The sequence below is a fragment of the Prenolepis imparis genome, unplaced genomic scaffold (assembly GCF_030444845.1).
Source record: "Prenolepis imparis isolate NDT839.2.m4 unplaced genomic scaffold, iyPreImpa1.0 SCAF_1, whole genome shotgun sequence".
Lineage (NCBI taxonomy): Eukaryota > Metazoa > Arthropoda > Insecta > Hymenoptera > Formicidae > Prenolepis > Prenolepis imparis.
Window position 1 is genome coordinate 22,882,814 of NW_028141159.1, and position 21,115 is coordinate 22,903,928.

Below are 21,115 nucleotides of genomic sequence, written 5' to 3' on the forward strand. Positions count from 1 at the left end.
AAATATAATGAATCAGAATCTCGAGAAAATACTATAGATTATCAAAAGATAAACTTGATAAAATATAGAAAAATATAGCTGAATGAATTGAAGTATTGATATATTTTAAGCTAAAATGCTCAACTATTTTTTTAAAGAATATAAATTGTTTTAAATCAGTTATATAAACATGTATGGTTGCAAATAATAAAATAAGCAGAATGATTAAATACATAAAGTTTAGCTTAAGATTGAACAAAATTAAATTTTAAAAAAACCAACAATTGCGACTAGACTTTAAAAATAAATCTATTTTAATTAAATATAAATAGATAAATAAGTTTATTATAATAATTAATATAATAAAATATTATATAGTAAAATACTAATAAAATTAGATTTTAAATTTGTTATAAATCTATTTGGAATTAAATTATAAATATACCTATTATAAATTAAAGAAATACAAAAGCTATTTATGTTTATGTATAGAAATTCTGTATATTAATAATTAATTAAAATTTATTAAAATAATATTATTTGTATATATTATTATATTATTGTATAATTATTTATTAAAATAATAAAAATTTAATAAAATATCAGAAAACAAAATGTATGTGTATAACAATGTATAACTTTTTGTAATATAAATTAACTAATATATATTGTATTTGCTTCACATTATTCATTAATAATTAATTAAAAATAAAATAATAATATAAAATTAATAGTGCAATTAATAATAAAAAATAAAATTAAAATAAGAAATAGTAATGTTTAAAATTGTACATTAAATTTATATAGAATAAAAATAAAAATTTTTATTTTTTAAATTAACTAATACTTTTAATATATTAGTATAAAGATTTTTGAAAAAAAAATTTGTTTTTTTCATAAAAATGCAAAACGGATAAACTTTATTGTAGCATATCGGAATCCTCGCGAAGCAAGGAAATTCTATACGATCTGTTTGCAATCAGAATCTAGTAAAATACAGGTGGGACTGACATTCGATGATTCATGGCATGACGACACACTACTGAACCATAGTATTACACTATCCCCTATTATACTGGCAAATGTACTATCCATAAAAGAGCAGTGCTATACTGATGTGCTACTTTCATGGATCTCATTCCTGTGAATTAAAAATTCCTGTGTACAGTGTGAAATTCTCTCTTTTCCCTCCTCCCCTCTCATTCTCTGAATATAAAAAAATATTTAATGTATAAAAATAATACGCGATTCTGATTCTTTTAATTCTTAAATATTAAAAAAATATTTAATGCATAAAAATAATGTGCGATTCTGATTCTATTACATTTTCTTAAAAAGGCTTTAATTTTGAAAGTTATAAATATAGACATGAATTATAAATAGACATAAATTATCTCACTAATTGATCGATCGATATGATAAATTTTAATTAACACTCTCTGTTGACAGATAGTTTTATATATAAAATAATGATAAAATAAAATATTCTCAGAAAGTTCACTGACAATTGTGTTATGCGCTATCATGAACCGAGAAAAAGATAGATCGCATCTGACATGAGCAGACTGTTATTAATTAATCTTGCCAAGAAAATAAAAATAATTATTGTTTTACTAATAGTACTCTGTCATTTTCGTTCTAGCTTCTCATACAGTTTCATATACACACGTGTGTGTGTGTGTGTGTGTGTGTGTGTGTGTGTGTGTGTGTGTGTGTGTGTGTGTGTGTGTATTCATATATCGCGTCAAATTAAAATTATTTTTATATTTTTTATTGCAATTTACAAGTATAAATATAAGTAATTATATAATAATATATATAATAATTATCTGATAATTCTGTCTAATTACCATAACTATAAATAGAATTAAATTAGATTAAATTTATAAATATTTAAATATTTAAATTTATAAATATGTAAAGTAAAAAATATATAAAGTATTACTAGAAAAAAAGAAAGAATATATTGATCTAAAATACTTATTGTATACTGTATACTATATTGTAAAAACGATAGTTTTGTAAATATAAGCAAAAATAAGCTTATTTTAATTAAGCGTTCTGACGATTTGTTTACTTTCCTAAATAAAATTGATAAGTCTATGATATGTACTTAAAATGATAATTTTGCAAAGATTAGCAGATTCCTATATTAAGATTTAAACTTGATGCTAAAATTTTTCGCTTTTTTAGCCCATCACATACTAGAATGGAATCTTGCAAATGTAATAATTTTGTATGCAAAACTTGAATTTAAACAATTTGCTCAAGTCTGTCATCTTCTTAAATTGATGTAAATTTGCCACATTAAAAACATATATTAAATATGCACAATTTATTAACAATTAGCCTATTTTTTATAACATTCGTGTATAAAATCCTATATTCTTTAAATTATATATTCTTATTAAAGATAAAATAATATTATTAAGAAATGAATACTCATGAAATATTATACATATTTTAACGTTTTATGTCATTTGTTAGAATAAAATATCTCATAAATTGCTTTTTTAATTCTGTCTCGATATTTTTATATACCGAATAATAATATATGAGAAGAATTTCGATTTATGCAAAAAAAATATATAGTTTGATTGAAAAAAATAAAAATAATCTTGAGAATTTGGAAACGCCGCAAATCTGAAGGAACAAAACCATGCTGATCATGAGATGTGCTATCCTTAAAATAATAGAGTTCAATCTAAAATATTTTTTTTTAATAATCCATAAATTCGAAAATATTCGAATGTATTGGTGTATCAATAACAATAAGACTGTATATATAAAATATGGGCTGTATATGTATTTATTTTTATTTATTTTATTAATCTTTTAAAAAACGTTCAAAAATATTAAAAATTTAATAATTGATCCTAATTTATTGAATTTTACCTCGGATTACTGAAACTTATAGATTTATATCGAAAAATAGCTACCTTTTAAAGCAGGATCAAATTAACAGAATCAAATCGGATCCTTGAAATATTTAGTACTCATTTTGTACTAGTTGAGATAATTTTGTACTTCCTGCCATTTTTTCGAAAAAAGAAGAAAAAAATCGTGACGCTACTAACTTTATATTAAGCTGACAAGACGAAATTAAAACAATGAGAAAGAAAGACCAAAAATGGAAAAGACTGAATTTGTCCTAATTTATACTAAACATAATTCTTTTTATTTCATGCAGGAGGGGAGAGAAAAAAAATGTGACGATACTGACTTATTGTCGGTATTACATTGGCACAAATTAAAACAAAAAAGAGAACAAATATAGAAAAAAAATTCTCAATACACAAATAATTACAAAATTAAAAGTCTATTAGTTATATAATGTTATTTCTAATCGAAATAGTCTGTACTGATTATTTCCGTGTGGTTAACAAAGAACCTATTTACTACACAATAAATAAAAATAATTAGCTAAGCTAAAGTATACTAACTAAAGCTTATCAACACTGTTTAAAATGATTTGCTGAGTATATAGCAGTTTTTTTTCTCCTTTCCTTCCACATAAAATACAAAAATATGTTTAGCAATAAAAATTCAGCCTTTTCCATTTCTGGTCATATTTTCTTTTCGTTTTGTTTTAATTTAATCCTGCTAAAATAAAGCTTAAATTAAAGTTAGCAGCGATGGTTTGGTAATTTTACGTAATTTTACTTTACAAATTAGTATAAAATGAGTGCTAAATATTTATCTGATTCTATCAATTGGTCTTACTAGCTTCAAAGAGATGTTAAAAACAATGTTTGTGAACGTCTTAGCTGTTGAACTTTCTTTGTTTTCGCGATTACATTGATGGAAATGAAATAAAACTTTATTATACTTCTAACTATATCTGCCAATAATCTATATATGATTTTTGACACATTCATCACGATAAAACCTTGAAAATTGATCAACCTAAAGTAAACATTTAAGGGAACATTTATCAAATATGACGAATTTTTAGAGTTCTAAAATTTCCAAATTATAAGCAGATATAAAAACAAACTTTCATCGGTCAATAAGCACAAGATTTATCTCTGACATCATAGATAAGTAAAAATTCTTATTTGATAATCAGCGTGATGCTCATTTTTGTCTGCTATATGTAAAAAAAATGGAGCTTAGTGATATCATTTATTTATTTATTTATTTACATATTGAAAGAAAGTTTTCTTTATTTGTGTGTGTATATAATGTAAACTTTAATCATCGTTTCAATATACAAAATATAATTTATTGATATAATCTCATGATATATCATGTCAACTACTTTATACCAACTAATTACACACTTTTGTGTGACGTAGTCAAAAATTGTACGATAAAATAATAAAACAAAATTTCCAAATTACAGATATATATGCAAACTTTATCAGTCAACAGCACAAGATTTCTTTTTTCATATCATAAACAGTAAAAATCCTTATTTGACAATCAGCGTGATGCTCATTTTTTTCTGTCAACATGTAAAAAAAATGAGCTTGTTAGTAATATTTACATATTGATGACAGAAACTTCCTCTAACATGTGTGTGTATAAAATGTGAAATTTAATCACAGTTTCAACACAAAATAATTAATATCGATACAATCCTATGATACATCACGTCAACCACTCTGTAACAGGTGATTACGCACTTTTGTGCGACATAGTCAAAAATTGTAGGATAAAATAAAACAAAATTTCCAAATTATAGACATATATGCAAACTTTATCAGTCAACAGCACAAGATTTCTTTTTTCATATCACAAACAGTAAAAATCCTTATTTGACAATCAGCGTGATGCTCATTTTTTTCTGTCAACATGTAAAAAAAATGAGCTTGTTAGTAATATTTACATATTGATGACAGAAAGTTCCTCTAACGTGTGTATGTGTATATAATGTGAAATTTAATCACAGTTTCAACACAAAATAAATTAATATCGATACAATCCTATGATACATCACGTCGACCACTCTGCATCAGGTAATTACCCACTTTGTGCGACATAGTAAAAAATTGTACGATAAAATAAAACAAAATTTCCAAATTATAGACATATATGCAAACTTTATCAGTCAATAGCACAAGATTTCTTTTTTCATATCATAAACAGTAAAAATCCTTATTTGACAATCAGCGTGATGCTCATTTTTTTCTGTCAATATATAAAAAAAATGAGCTTGTTAGTAATATTTACATATTGATGACAGAAACTTCCTCTAACGTGTGTGTGTATAAAATGTGAAATTTAATCACAGTTTCAACACAAAATAAATTAATATCGATACAATCCTATGATACATCACGTCGACCACTCTGCATCAGGTAATTACCCACTTTGTGCGACATAGTAAAAAATTGTAGGATAAAATAACAAGAATCTACTTACTCTTGCGAATAATCCATGCAAGATCGCTACCTTCCCACTTCAATGTAGCATCCCACCGACACGTGGATCGGGGAGATTGCTGGAGTATCCCGGAGAAGTCCTTGGAGACACAATATCCTGGGGATGCCTTCCCGGAGCGAAGATCCTGGCGAAAGAGACCGGCCTCTTTCTTTCTCTCGCCGCCCGAGATATGTATATATGCGCGAGATAAGGAACGAGGAATGGAATTTTGAGCGGGGCGTCAAGCAATTTTAAGGAGCGAGTGACTTACGACGAAAATACGATAGTCGAGGAGCATCGAGGTCCCGTTTCCCGACAACCGTGTTGTTCCCGGGAGAGCGAGAGAGCGAGAGAAAAATGGCGAGACACCTAGTGCCAGGCTGCGATGAGGAAATGTCAGCAGGAGTTTTCGCGAAAAAAGCTCAGAGCGAGAACATGGCGATTGCACCGGGATCTCGTCGCGGGAGACCAGGGTGGACGAGCTCTCGCGTTGAAATCGGACGGAATGTGACAGACCGAGGGAGGAAACGCGGAACGTGTAGGGGAATCGCGATGGAATATTATTGCGCGGATAGGCCTCCCAGCCGATCGTAAAATCGCGACTGCAGCGACTCCATCGGCTGGGCTGATATTCACGAGGCGACGAACCCGTTCTCAAGGAGTCCGACATCTCCTTAGAATTTAAAATATGTATCAATTGATGTATCATATATCAATATATTTATATATATTTATAATTAATAATTATAAATGTTATATATATATTTATACATTATATAATTTATATACAATATTTAATTATAATTATAATTATATTAATTATAATTATAATATATAAATATATATATATATATAATTATAAATATAGATTATATTATATATATGAATTATATATATATATATATATATATATATATAATATACATTTATAATATGTTGTTATATGTTAAAATATTATATATTAAAAAATTAATACATATATAAAAAAATTATATTAAACATTTAAAATATTAAAAAATATATACATATACAGAATATTTCTATATAAAAACTTTAGAAAATGATTCTTTGTTGAAAATTAAGGGAATTTTTTATATAAACATGTACCCCTCCCTATATCCATCCTTGAGTTACATTCCTTCAAAGGAAATAAAAATTAGATTTTTAATTTTTTTCTCAAATTTTGGACAAGTTAAAAGAATGAAATTTGGTGGATATTTTCCACTAGTGAAAAAGATTTATTAATATTTGTTTAATCTTCCTGTATCATTATAAGAGGATGAAACTAACAACTATTCAATTTTTTATTAGAACTTTTTAACCGATCAGAATGTGATCATCTAAAAATATGCGTTAGAGTTTGATTCCTTTAGAAACTTTTTTGTTTCTTTTAATTTTTTCGTAAAATCAAGTTTTCAAAAAAAAAAATAAAAATCTAATTTTTACCTCCTTTAAAGTAGTGTAACTCCTCAGGGAGAGATATAAGAGTATGTTTATATGAAAAACCACCTTAATTTTCGACAAAGAATCATCTAAAATTTTTCACACTTATTTAGAAACATCCTGTATATATAATTGATATGTTCTAAAGATATCTGATGTACGGACATTGTTAAAAAAAGCAAGTATCTCATTAAAGCAGTTGCTGTAAATCTCGAGGTTTCGAATAAATTTTCAGGATTAATGATATCCTCTGTAATAAGATGAGAATAAAATTCTCACTATATTGGAAATTAATGTGGTACTGTGTCCTATACATATATTTGAGGATGAAAATCCAGGAAAGAAAACTTTTATCTTTATCTAAGCGTCAATAATATATCCAATAGCAAAATTTATTTCGTGATGTTCATTTATTTTTGTCGTACTTGAAACAGTACCATCTGTCTGGGAATTCAAATGAGTCTGCGTAAGTAGAATCATTGCTAACATAAGGCACATGCCAGCAAGCGCCATTTTTCTGCGCAGTTGGTACATAAACGAAAGGTTCCTGAATGTGCATGTTGGTTCCATCTTTCTTCTTAATGAAGTACTGATGTGAGCATTGCCATTTCTTGAACTCTTTTTGCAAGTTCAGATCTTTCAAGGAATGCTTATGCTGTCGCATTAAATCCAGGGACACAAACATTGCATTTTTGCCACTTGACATAGTTGCATAAAGTAAATAAGGATCATCAGCAGACCTAAAATTTTAATTATTTTATATATATATATATATACACATTAAAAATTATATATTATACTATATATAATATACATTTACATTACATATAATTACATATTTTATACTTATCATGCATAGGAAATTTTATTTTTTATATTTTACTATATTTTATATATTATAATGATTATTGTAATTATATATACCTTTTTACAAGGTTTAAGAAATCCCTTATAAAATTCAATACTTACAAATCGTCTGTCAAAAACACAAGTGCATTCTTCTGTATATACTGGAAAATAGGCAGTTTTCTCTGATGTTTACGTGTTAACACAAGCATCTTTTTTCCACGTTTGCTAAAGTATTCAATCACTTTGATCAACTGTAATATAAATCATATATATTATCGTAAAACCTTATTAATAAAATTAAATAGAAAAATATAATAGAAGAAAAGTTTCTTCTCTCTGTTAATGAGATAGTGTATTCCTACCATATAATACATAAATACTCATTTGTATAATATACTAATATACTTATACATCCATATATATTTATAATTTCAACAAAAATATTACCATTTGTAACCCAGGCATAGAAGCGTTCTTTTGAATGTAAGTTATATTGAGTCCATCGATCACTATGTCATAGGGTTTAGTATCCTGAATAAATTTTTTAAATCTTTCCAATTCAAGTGGATTAGTCTTGTAGTAAATATCCGATCCTACAATCACTCTGTTCATCACAGACTCAACCAAATCCTGAAAATTCTTATCGCTGAATGTTATCTCGGACAAAGAATAACAGCAATGCCTGCATTTCCCTCTAAACAGAAAAAACATGCAGTTAAATAAAATATAAAGTTCAGATTTTCTAGTTCTCTGTTGATTTAAAATTTTAATTTTTCTTATAAAAATTCTAATTGCATTTTAGTTAAATTTAAAATTCTAATTATTAAAATCCAATTATTGTGTCAAGATTCTAACTTTAACTAAAATCCTATTATTTTTAAATTATTAAAGAAGAAATTGAAATTAACATATGGAATAATAATATAAAAGTAATGCTTACGTCATGGAGATAGTTGTGGGTGCTATGGACCAGCCATGTTTAGAAGCTGCATCAACATACGCATTTATAATACGATTATATGGCAGCATGCTGTGTTCAGCCCAAAATTTAAACATCTCTTCCATTCTATCATTAAAAACTTCTGTTCCTTCTAATTCGCAATATTGCAGATGCGACATATACACCATATCTTGTGGAATTAATCTGCGCAATGTTATTTCTAATAATGCTTTCCATGCAATATCGGATTTTCCATTTCTAAATGCCGCTGCAGCTAATGCAGAATACACAGATTTACCTGGATCGGTGGTAATCTTTATCATTTCTATTAGTTCAAGTGTCTTTTCCCACTGATCCGTTAAGCACAAGCTCACTATACAATGTTCAGCTGTAACGGAATCCAAATATGGATACTGCTTTCTTAAAGCATTATATGTTTCTAGAATTTCTGTTTTATCTATATCGTTCAAGGAGTTGCGTTTCATAAAGTATAATCTCAGATACTTTCCAATCACTGCCACATTCAAGGGATAATTATTTTCTCTCAGAAATTTAAAATATGCAATAGCTTTGTCCAATTGAAAGTTTGTAGTAAGACACGCGTCCATAATTGTGATATCTACAATGGCTGGAGTAATTTGTTGAATTTCAAGAAATCTTTCTCGTATGCTGGACCACTCAATATTTGATAGATTTTCATTTATCTTCTCATAAATATCCGCGTTTTTTGCCATAATAATGTTTAAAGAGACAGCTTTCCTAGAATTAGGGATCTGGTCTGGCGTAAAATGTCCGTTTTTGTGAAACTTACAGTGCCAAGACCATAATGGTCGATATATTTTGCGAAACACTGACATTTATTCTGTATCTGAAAAAGTTAATGCTATTATTAAAAAATTATTTCATAATCATATAAAAACAAATTATATATATATATTATAATTTATATATATTATAATAAAAGATTTTTAAAAATATATCTTGTTAAAATTTATATAGTAAGTTGTAGAAACATTATTTAATGAGACTGAAGACTATGTTTTAAAGTATAAATCATAAATTTTCTACACAATTATTATTTAATATATTACTAATATAAATATTTCTCTTTTATCATTAATCTTTTATCTTATATCTTGTATTTTAATTTTAATTTAAATCTTACATATACTTTCTACAAATTATATATGCTTAATGTTTTCTTTTAATTAATGTTATCTTTTAAAAAATATATATATATATACATGTATATTTACTAATAATTTATTTAAATTAGATCTATATTTATAGTTTAATACATAACAAATTTAATATATTTTTATTAGTCATTTTATTGAACATATTAATATATAATGTGTTCTTAAAATAAATAGTTTAAGAGTATATTCTATTAATAAAATAATTCTCCAATTAAGTTTTTGAATAAAATATCAAGTACGCATAATTTTAATTTGCCAAAACACAAATATAAATATATATATAGTTGAGTACTAGATAACGTGAAAAAACATATGTTTGCAATTAGTTAAGATTACTATAATATGTAGAATATACTCCTAAAAGTTTGATTTTTATGTTTTAAAAAACTTTATATATATGAATAATTTAAAATAATATCTTTCATTCCACTATATCACATATGATCATGAAGTTGCTAATTTTAATGTATGTACACAAGATGTTAACTAACCTAGAAAATTTTATTCTATAATATTATATTCGTAAATATAATAGATTACAATTTGCACATGTGAGATTGTATCAAAGTTGCAATGCCTTTTTTATAAAAATTGTTCGTAATAGAAACACAGATTTCCTAACCTTCTCGCCACATTTCATCAAAACAGACGTCTATATATTTATAAAGCCATGATGCATGAAAAAGTTTCAATAAGGCTGATTCTCACAAACTGGGAGAATGCTCGATTGTGATTGGTTGATTATAACTTTAGTTTCTCTTGTCACCACGAGAGGTCTCCAATATCGATTCGAAGTTTGCCTATCATTTACCATTCTTTTTCGAAATAAATAAATAAAATATATAGTTAAGATATAATTTATTATAATATAATATAATTATTATAACATAATTAATATAATATAGTTAAGATGCATTACAATTATTACAATAAAACAAATTATTATATTAAAAATTATAATATATAATATAATATAAATAATATAATATAATATAAATAAATATAAATATATAAATATGTATTAAAACATATTATTATTTTATTTTATTTTATTTTATTTTGGACAAACTGTCAAACTGCTAACCCTCACAATGACAGCCTCTCGATGTTATGAATATAATTTACAATGCAAATTGAGGCAGCTAATCAACATCGCAAAAAAGAGGCAACTTTTAGGTAGCTTGCGAATTATGCGCGATTCCATTTTAAAATCAATGGACTATTTAACCCTTTAATCATGATGTCCAAATTAATTAATATTGCTTATTATTTATTATTATAAATTTTAACTTGTCATATTTTATCGATTTATACTCTTTTTATTGACCTACTTACATTGATTACATTATTTTATGTCACCATTTTGCATTTAACTTTTTAATTTATGATGTCAAAATTAATTAATATTGCTTATTATTTATTGTTATATGTATTGATTGATAGTGTTTTTATTAACTTATGTTACTTTCATTGATCTACACTACTTTCATTGACCTATACCACTTATATTGATTACATCATTATTTTATATCACTGTTTTGATTTAATCCCTTAATTATAATGTTTCAAATTAATTAATTTTGCTTATTATTTATTATTATAAATATTAACTTTTAATATTTTATTGATTTATACTACTTTTATTGACCTATACTATTTACATTTACTACATTATTTTATGTCACCGTTTTACATTTAACTTTTTAATTTATGTACACATTTATATATATATACATTTATGTACACATTTATATATATATACATTTATGTACGCATTTATATATATATATATACATTTATGTACACATTTATATTTTTATTGCATTTGTATTTAGATTATTTTAAGCATATCAATCTTATTATTTCCAAGATCATCTTGTTAAAAACTTTATAATTATATATAGAATGTTCTATAACTTAATTGCGCAAACTTTTACTTTTTCGAAAAAAAATAATATAATTATTCTTTACATTATTTTTTAATTATTTTAATTATTATTCTTATTTTTATCTGTTTAAATAATGCATAAAATATATAAAATAATAATAATGTAAAAATATATAACAAATAATATAAAGTAATAATGTAAAAAAAAAAAAATATATATGTATAATTATAGAACAGACTGCACTATCTCTGCAGTAATATGTGTCATTTATGTCCGAAAAATCGTCTGAGTTAATAGGGGAATATAATTTGCAAAGAGGTAGTGTCGATAGTGCGGCAATAAATGTCTTTTAATATGTCCGAAAAATCGTCTGAGTTAATAGGAATACATGTTATGCAAAGAGGTTGTTCGAAGTAACATCGGTAATGAAGGTTGGTAAATTATCGACGTTGTTGGTAAATTATCGACGTTATCGATAAATTAGCAACTTTTATTACCGACGTTACTTCGATCTACCTCTTTGCATAATATGTATTCCTATTAACTCAGATGATTTTTCGGACCTGAAAAGACACATATTGCTACACTATACCTCTTCGCAAAATATGTTCCCCTATTAACTCAGACGATTTTTCGAGCGCAATAAGACATATATTATTGCTCGTTAAATCTCTTCGCAAAATATAATCTATTAATTTAGATGAATTATCGAAGATATTAAAAGACTCGTATTATTGCACGTTAATTGCATTAATAATTATCTGTAAATTAATAACAAAAATATATGAAAACTGATTTTTCTCGCAGATTCTGCCACTGAATAAGCGCAAGAAAGAGTCCTGATGTCTTTTAATATATTTTAAATAATATGTTATAATACTTTAAACTTGATTAATATTTTTGAAAGTTATCAGCTGATTTCTATCAAAAAATATTATAATCGAGAATAAGATATTATAACATATTATTTACAACATATTACTATTTTAATTTTTTATCATATTATTTAAAAATTTAATTAATAAATTAACGCTTTAATCAGCTGATTTCTATGAAAAACTATTAATCGAGTTTAAACAAATTTTATATTACTTTTAAAAAAATATTTTTTTTAACATAAAACCGAAGAATGGCGCGCGCGTAGCGCGCGCTTGTGTTGTTCTAGTAAATATAAATAATATAGTAAATATAAATATAAATAATATAATAAATATAAATATAAATAAAAAAATTAATATATAAATAAATTAAATATAATATAAATAATAAAAAATAAAATAATAGAAATAAAGTTTCTGTTGAAAGAGAGACAAAAAAACGTACGCTACATCACTCTAGCATAATAGCGATGCACTCGATGGTTCTATGTTATTTTTAAGTCGATGATTATGACGTCGTTTGGCGGGGAGACTATTAATTTACGCAGCGCTGGCGATGATAGGATGATAAAAGGGAATAAAGGCGAGCGCGCTGATAAAGCGCAGATATCATATGTGGCCGGGTGATCCATCCATGCGCTGCCAATTGTGGAGTGTCATTATTTTTCGTTTTATTTCGCGAAATCCGTTGGCCTAAAATTAAATAAACGCGTATCGTGTGTGTTTCCGGAAGTGTCAATTAAGCGGAGGCATCAAGCGGGATTATCATCTCGTTAGCGCGAACAAAACGAGTAACAAGTAAGTGTAACATTCTGTAATGCAATCTCCATGTTGTCACACAATGTTACAATATGATGTCACGAATCTCGTTGTTGATTCACGTTGTATAGTTAATTAACGCGCGCATTTTAAACGTGACACGCTCTTCATTCATTTCACTTTCTTTAGTTTGCATTGTTTAATTTTAGCGCGAAATATAACGAATTTTTATCTTCATATATCAGATCAACAACTCTACATCTTTTCTTTTTTTATGTTAAAATAAAGGTCTATAATTATGTAAATTTTTGTCAATGAAATTATACAATTATTTATATCGATCAGATCAAAATATTTAATATAAATTAGTTAATGTAAATATAATTTTTTATTTTTTAGATATTTCAAAGTGTTTATATAAATTATTTTTATATTAGAATTTTTATATTTTTGTATAAATTTTTTATATACATTTTTCAAAGTTGTTATATATAGAAGAAATCAAAATATTTACATTTATTATATCTTTATTGAAATAAAAAATTGACGAATTATTTTAATATAATAATGTAATAATTTTGTTATAAAAAATAAAATAATATTGACTCCAAATTTGTTGAATTATGATAAAATTATTAATTTTATTAAAGAGAAATTTGTATTAATAAAATATTGGAAAATTTTTTAATATAAAGAAATTATGTCTAAGCGATAAGAACATGATTTGCTGTAACAGCTTTCTCAGAATCTTATCAATTTTTATCAATTAATTTGCATGCGTTGAACATATGATAATGATGACATGCGCGTATATATATAAAACTCTGAAATTGATTATGATTAAAAAAACACACATATTTCAAATAAAAGACATCAATTATATTTTTAATCGTAAATAATTTTTAAGAAATGCTCAAAAATTATTTCGCAATCATTTGACTAATAATAAATTATACCGTTTGTATATCAAAACATATGAATATTTCTCAAAATATTATCTACTCTTTATAATTGATTTAGCATATGTGTCGTATGATAGCACATTAATTAAATGCAAATTCACATCGTCATATATTATTCACAATTATATTATGAACGAGAAAAATACATTCAACTACTGTTTACATTTCGTTATTCCTCTATATCATGCTTGCGTGATTACGATAATATATGATGATGCGGTTTTACATAAAATTATCATTTTTCGATTATATTAAGCTTTTTCTCTCTTTCTTTTGAAAAACATTTGAAAATTTGCAAAACAAAATTAATTTTTGCGGTATTACATATATATATCATAAATATATATTAACATTAAACAATATATTCTTTGTAAATTTAACTTTTCTACAAAAAGCTTGCAAGTTACAACATATACACATATATACACATATACGAATATTTAAATATAAAAAAAATATATATAAAATAAATCAAATATGTACGTATGTAAGATATTTTTATATTTTTATATTATATTAAATAACTGAATGCTCTCATTTCAGCGTTATATAACACGGTGAGTACAAATGGATAAGAAGATTGAAATAAGTGAATAAGTGTAAATGTTAATAAAGCTCATCAATTATGGAAAACTACACGTCGGACTCCAGCGACTCGGATTCCAGTTTAAGAACGTTGGATCTATCGTATCTATCACTGGATGACGAAATAATGGATAAGCAGTTCCTTAATATTAAGTGCCCGGAGAACGTGGACACTTTATTATTGAACCAGAACCGTTTAACAAGTCTTCCTATTAATATCAATAGATTTAGCAGCCTGAATTCCCTCGATATCTCGAATTGCGGCCTTACCAACTTGCCAGATTTTTGGAAAGATTGCCCCTTGACTTGTTTAATCGCAAAACACAACAACCTGACCAATGATGGATTGGCTAAAGATTTCGAAAATTTGGCTAATTTGAGGGAACTTAATTTAAGTGGCAATAGACTGACAGAGTTTCCTAATCAAGTGCTCGATCTAGCTGTCTTGAGATACCTTTACTTGGGTGGTAATCGTATCAATGAGATTACCAAGGATATCTGGAAATTACAAAGGTAATCGCGACTTCTAATAAATTTTCATGATAATTAAAATTTTAATGATTATACTAATGAATTAACAATTAACAAATTTATAATCGGCGATAGAAAATTATAAAAATACAGCTATAACTTTTTAATGATACAAAGAATATTACATATGTTTTCTCACAATTTTAAATAATTTTACATAATTTTTCGTAATTGAATAATCTCAATTATTAAATAATCTAAATTATTAAATATTTCGAACATTTAAACATCAAATATAACTATTTTTCGAACTTATTTTTATTTTTTAATACACAGATTGTTCATAAAAATCGATTTCTGTAAAATCAATGGTTTCCATTAAAAAAAAGGTGCAATTGCACTTCTTTATGCATCTTGTATTAAAAAAAAAAAAAAAAAAAGGATTATAAAAATATATGAGCATATTTCTATGTCCTTTAACTTTTTTCTTTATCATTTTTTTATTATCAATTATATGAAATATAAATTTCATGAATATTTCTGTATTATATACATATTATAAATACCTGTACTATTTATCATTTATTTATACACATATATATTTGGTATTTATTTTTTCGTTATTTTATTAACATTTTAAAATGCAGTTTACGAAACTCTTTAATTTTTAATTTTAAGCGCGTCTATCATCTATATAATTAAAAGTAACTTCCAAAATATTTCTTATAAAAAAATCTTAAGAAAAAAAACATAAGTATTTATTACATAGAGTTTGTCATTTTAGAGTTTGAAATTTATTATAATATTAGAAAGAGAAAACGAAAGCTTGAAATATATGAAACTTAATTAATTTTTTTCTATCGTTTTAATTTTAATATTGTTTAATTTATATTTAATAGATATATAATATACATAATTGTAATATTAATTTAAATAATTGATCTTTATTTATGTTATTTTATATAAAAGCTAGTTTTTGTCAATATCATTAAATCAGATATTATAATTTGTTAAAGGTTACGAATTTTATCGATGGGAAACAACAGATTAACAGAAGTACCATCCACTCTCGGTCAACTCAAAGTCCTGCAAGCTCTTGTGCTTTGTGATAATATGCTGGAAAGCTTGCCAAGCTCGATAGCTAATTTAACAAACTTAAAAACCTTATCCCTTCATACGAACAGGCTACGGACTTTGCCTACTGAAATAATAACATTGAAATGTCTCACAGAGGTGGGTAAAAATAATTATTATATATTTCTAATTATTTTTTTCTAATAGCATTATATCTATCACAATGAGTAGTATCTAAATTATTTTGACAACTGTGTAACGAATAAAAAGAACATAATAAACTAATTTTGTTTCACGTTTTAGCTATCTTTTTGCCAAACTTTAGCAGTTATTTATTTTATTCGACACTATTTTATCGAAAATCAAAAAGAGTCTGAATTTTAATAATTTTAATAATTATAATAATTTAATAATTATATATTATTTATATGTAATAAAATATATTAATAATTATTTATATATAATAATTATTTATTATTTAATAATTATATATTTAATAATTATAAAATACATAATTATAATATATTGCTTATATGCTCTTCATAGTTATCTCTACGAGACAATCCGCTGGTGGTGAGATTCGTATCCGACATGACGTACAATCCGCCATCATTATTGGAATTAGCAGCACGTGGCATTAAGACCAGCGATGTTCGCTATGATGACGAGAGTCTGCCTCGGAATTTAGTGCAGTATCTTAATAGTGCTCATCATTGCGTCAATCCCAAGTGCAAGGGTGAGTATTTTTGAATAATTCTATAATTCAGCATATAATAGATATATGTATAATATAAAATCGATTTCTTCCATTCTTTAATAATTTCAGTTTCTTTTTCTCTATTCCAAACCGGACAATTTTTTTTCTAAACTAATTTTTTTCTAATCTCTTCATATACTGTTTTTCTCTCCTATACGTATGTTTATATTTGCAACATAATTACCTCATTAAAATGAGAAAGTGAGTAAAAGACAAAAGCTCACAACAACATTTTTATTCTACGTCCCTATATCCTATTAGGAAAAAAATGAATAAGAGAAAATTTAAAGGAGATTTTAATTTAAAAGAAATTTTATAATAAGGACAATATTTAATTCCGATCATTTCATAATACATGCAATCGATTGTATTATTTTAATTGTTAATTTTGAATTAGATATTTTTAATCAAACGCATCATGTCTAAATATTATATTATATTACATACAAAGAGGCTGAAAAATTTTGGGACTTGTCATTCCGAATTTTATGATAATATAAGAATAGCTTAATTTTTAAAATACTTTCGTATTTTTTTTTCGCAATCTTATATGCTTTCTACGATGCTTGAAAGATTTACAAAAATGTGCAACTGCGAATTTGAAATTATCAGATTCCCGATGACACATAGGTACAATTTTTACATCAGACCATTTTTTGTGCAGGCGTCTTTTTCAACAATCGCGTGGAGCACATCAAGTTCGTCGATTTCTGCGGCAAGTATCGCTTACCTTTGCTACAATACTTGTGTAGCAGCAAGTGCATCGAATCACGCGATAGCGATGAGGAGTTAGTGTGCGGCGCCATGATTAGGAAGGTTCTTCTCGGCTAATGAGACATCTTGAGGATATATTTCTGCAATGCAATTCTGAAAAAAGTTTCAAGACCATTTTTCACTTCGTCACTTTCTTCATTTTCTTTCACACCGAGAAAGTTAATTTTTACTTTCTAAAATCTTTGCGTTTGTTTTCATCAATAATATAAAAATCTTATATAGGGAGTAAAAATGCTGCACATATTCGATAATAAACCTATATGAAGACGCGATGCATTTTATATATGTAAATGTTTGTTTTTTCTCTTTTTTTTATACATCAAGTATATATATGCGTTAGTATATCACAGTGATACATATATACATACACATACACACACAAAATTATTATTCTGTGTGCGATAATGAGAGAAGAATTGAGCGGCGATTAACATTATTGTTCATATTTTATTGTTAAATAAACCACAAAATGTACAATGATATTTATTATATAGAATGACTCCGTCGTGACTGAACGGCGCGACGGTCTCGCGTGATTTTTTCTCGCTTAAACACATCCAGAGTAAAGTTATATTATAAGGTATTCGTCATCATCGTCATTAATTACGATTAATGCGTTTTTTTTGCATCATGTCTTGTAAAATTAAAAAAACAACATTCAAGAGAAAGATAAAACATAGAGGAGGAATAGCGAAATGAGAACGGTAGGTAAAGATGTGTGTTTGTGTGTATTTATAATTATATATACATATATATTTATATATATATATATATATATTTATAGGATATTTTAATTATGTATATATATATATAATAATTGTAAACATAGCAATCGTGTAATAAGAGTCTTACTACTTTTTTTTCTTTACTTTTTGTTCACCGCAGTAGTACAGTGTGTAATCATATTATTAATTACCTATACATACATATACATATCCATATATATATGCGCTTTATTTATATATTACATACATATATATGTATGTACATGGCTCTCTCTCTCTCTTTTTCATTCACACAAACGCACTTTTATTTCCAAACACACATATACATACACACGTGCGCACATATATATACCTCTCACACCTATTCACGACATTTGAATTAGCGCGTTTTTTTTAATCGTATAGGCGTGGTGAGATAACTAGCACTACTCCGTTTACTTCTTTTTTTCTTAATCATCTTTTTTGTAATTTTATTTTATTTAACTGTGTAGTGTGTAAATATTTTTTTTTATCGCTTACGTGTCTCGCTCTATGTATATTAAACAATTTCTTCCTAATATCGTACATTCATGAATCTTAAACATTAAGGACTTACTGCGCCTGCGCGGTCGGAGATGTTATTCTCGATTTATTATTTTATATATCATCATCCATAAGGTATCTCTGCCATCGTTTATCCGTCCCGACCAACGCCTGATGTTCTGATCTCTGCATCATCTGGTGTAGCTTCTTCTATTATTCGCCATCTACCACTGGCTGCTCCTGATGACCCTCTTGCTCCTTCGCCTCCTTAGCACCCTTGTCCTCATCTAAAATGCGATATTGAGGAATGTAAAGAAAAGAATCAGATCGCGAAGTGTTATTTTTATCAATTAATATTTTTTTTATGATGCATTTCTTCTTTACATGAATAAAAAAAATTACATATGACTTAAATATTGGCATGCAATATATATTTTTCTTCGATTTATGTTTATTTATTTTTGTAAGTCATTTTCTATTATTCTCCGTATATTAAAACATTTTTTTTACAAAAATTAGAAATTTTATATTTTGTGTATTAAAATTTATATTATTATTAAATAAAATTGTTTTATAAATATCTTTATACGTTAATCTAAATTATACATTAAATATATGATTATACGTTAATCTAAATAAAAAATTTATTAAGCAATTTTTTCTGAAATTTTTTAATACTTTTACTAGACACAAATGTATGGATTATTGTTTATTATAATTCAACATCTTTATGCAACTTATTACACTCGTGCGGGTGAATATTTATTCGACTATTGTCATAAAATTAAATCAGATCGATGAAAATGTGCAATGTCATCAAGAATAGAATAGTGCACATGTGATGATCATATGGTGTATTTTAGAATTTGGAGAAAGTTCACTTATTATTGCAATAAAAGGCTTGTTATTAACTTATAAGATTAAAAATGCAAATAATAATGTATATCTAGATTATTATTCATTATGTAATTTAAATTAAACTTTAATAGAATTTCAATTGCCTATATATATAATCATATACATATAATAATTATATATTTTTCTCGAATTATGACAAAAAAAACAAACTATATCATCAATTATATGAATTTTTTGTATTAAAGACAGAATTGTTCTACTTCACGTGAGATTTCTTATATTATTTTAATAAGGATATCCATTTGAGGCTCTTAAAACGAATGTTAAGATCAGATAAAAAAAGTTAAAATTATTTTAACTTTTCTATTTTTAATCACTCATAATATCAAATATTTTGGTATATAAAAGCACCTAATATAAATGTAACTTTAATTGACATTATATGAGTTAATAAGATATATAAAAATAAAAAGTATCTCTGGAAAAAATATAATTAAAATAAGTTAAAATAAATTTAGAGAAAATTACGTATATAAAATTATACATATACGTAAGATATTTAAAATTAAAAAGATAATTTTTGTATTTTCTGTTCCTCTAAATATAAACATTATTTAAAATAAAATTAAAAAATATAAAATATATATAGTAAGTATCCTAAAAACTTGATGATTATAGTGTGCAATTAAAATGTAACCCCCTATATGTGTTTGTGTGTGTGTGTGTGTGTGTGCATGTACGTATCTATACATTTATAAAAAGATATATATTAATTTCTTCTTGATGAATGTGATACATTAAAACTTTTTTAAAATTAAGAATTAGAAATTCTTATTTTAAATTAAAATCAATACACAGTAATAAAAATAGAGAGACAGTAAGCAATTATTAATAATAATTAAAATTTTCAGAAATTAACTTTTGATTCATTTTAATTCATTTGTTTATTACGAAAATAATAATAAATAATAATAAATAAACTATATGTGAGATTGCCCTATTTTTTTTGGTGATCGATATATTAATAAATCCATTAAGAACCATAGTTATAAATAATTTAGTCATTAAATCCATAATTATAATG

At 25.5% G+C, this 21,115-nt stretch overlaps 4 protein-coding genes across 5 annotated transcripts in view; 1 reads left to right on the plus strand and 3 right to left on the minus strand.

Annotated features, from left to right (window-relative positions):
* Positions 1–5,945, minus strand: part of Klc (kinesin light chain) — a 29,178-nt gene extending 23,233 nt beyond the window's left edge. Inside the window, exon 1 of the mRNA XM_083038587.1 lies at positions 5,347–5,945. Within this exon, the coding sequence (XP_082894713.1) occupies positions 5,347–5,363 (17 nt within the window). The 5' untranslated portion in view covers positions 5,364–5,945. The remainder of the gene's footprint in view (positions 1–5,346) is intronic.
* Positions 5,946–6,969: 1,024 nt separating this feature from the next.
* Positions 6,970–10,437, minus strand: Mldr (mitochondrial ribonuclease P catalytic subunit). The gene is made up of 5 exons (XM_083038886.1): positions 10,269–10,437; positions 8,579–9,446; positions 8,086–8,332; positions 7,759–7,889; positions 6,970–7,529 (listed from the first exon to the last, which is right to left on the minus strand). The coding sequence occupies exons 2-5, from the start codon at positions 9,433–9,435 to the stop codon at positions 7,196–7,198; spliced, it is 1,569 nt and encodes a 522-aa protein (XP_082895012.1). The 5' UTR covers positions 9,436–9,446; positions 10,269–10,437; the 3' UTR covers positions 6,970–7,195.
* Positions 10,438–13,112: 2,675 nt separating this feature from the next.
* On the plus strand, positions 13,113–17,983 carry LOC145936609 (leucine-rich repeat-containing protein 58). Its single transcript, XM_083038944.1, has 5 exons — positions 13,113–13,342; positions 14,809–15,363; positions 16,338–16,554; positions 16,942–17,131; positions 17,817–17,983. The coding sequence occupies exons 2-5, from the start codon at positions 14,891–14,893 to the stop codon at positions 17,981–17,983; spliced, it is 1,047 nt and encodes a 348-aa protein (XP_082895070.1). The 5' UTR covers positions 13,113–13,342; positions 14,809–14,890.
* A 370-nt stretch (positions 17,984–18,353) lies between these two features.
* The window catches only part of LOC145936587 (glycogen synthase kinase-3 beta), a 56,483-nt gene continuing 53,721 nt past the window's right edge, over positions 18,354–21,115 (minus strand). For both annotated transcript variants that reach the window (XM_083038922.1, XM_083038907.1), the window contains exon 8: positions 18,354–19,460. In XM_083038922.1, the coding sequence (XP_082895048.1) occupies positions 19,387–19,460 (74 nt within the window). In that variant the 3' untranslated portion in view covers positions 18,354–19,386. The remainder of the gene's footprint in view (positions 19,461–21,115) is intronic.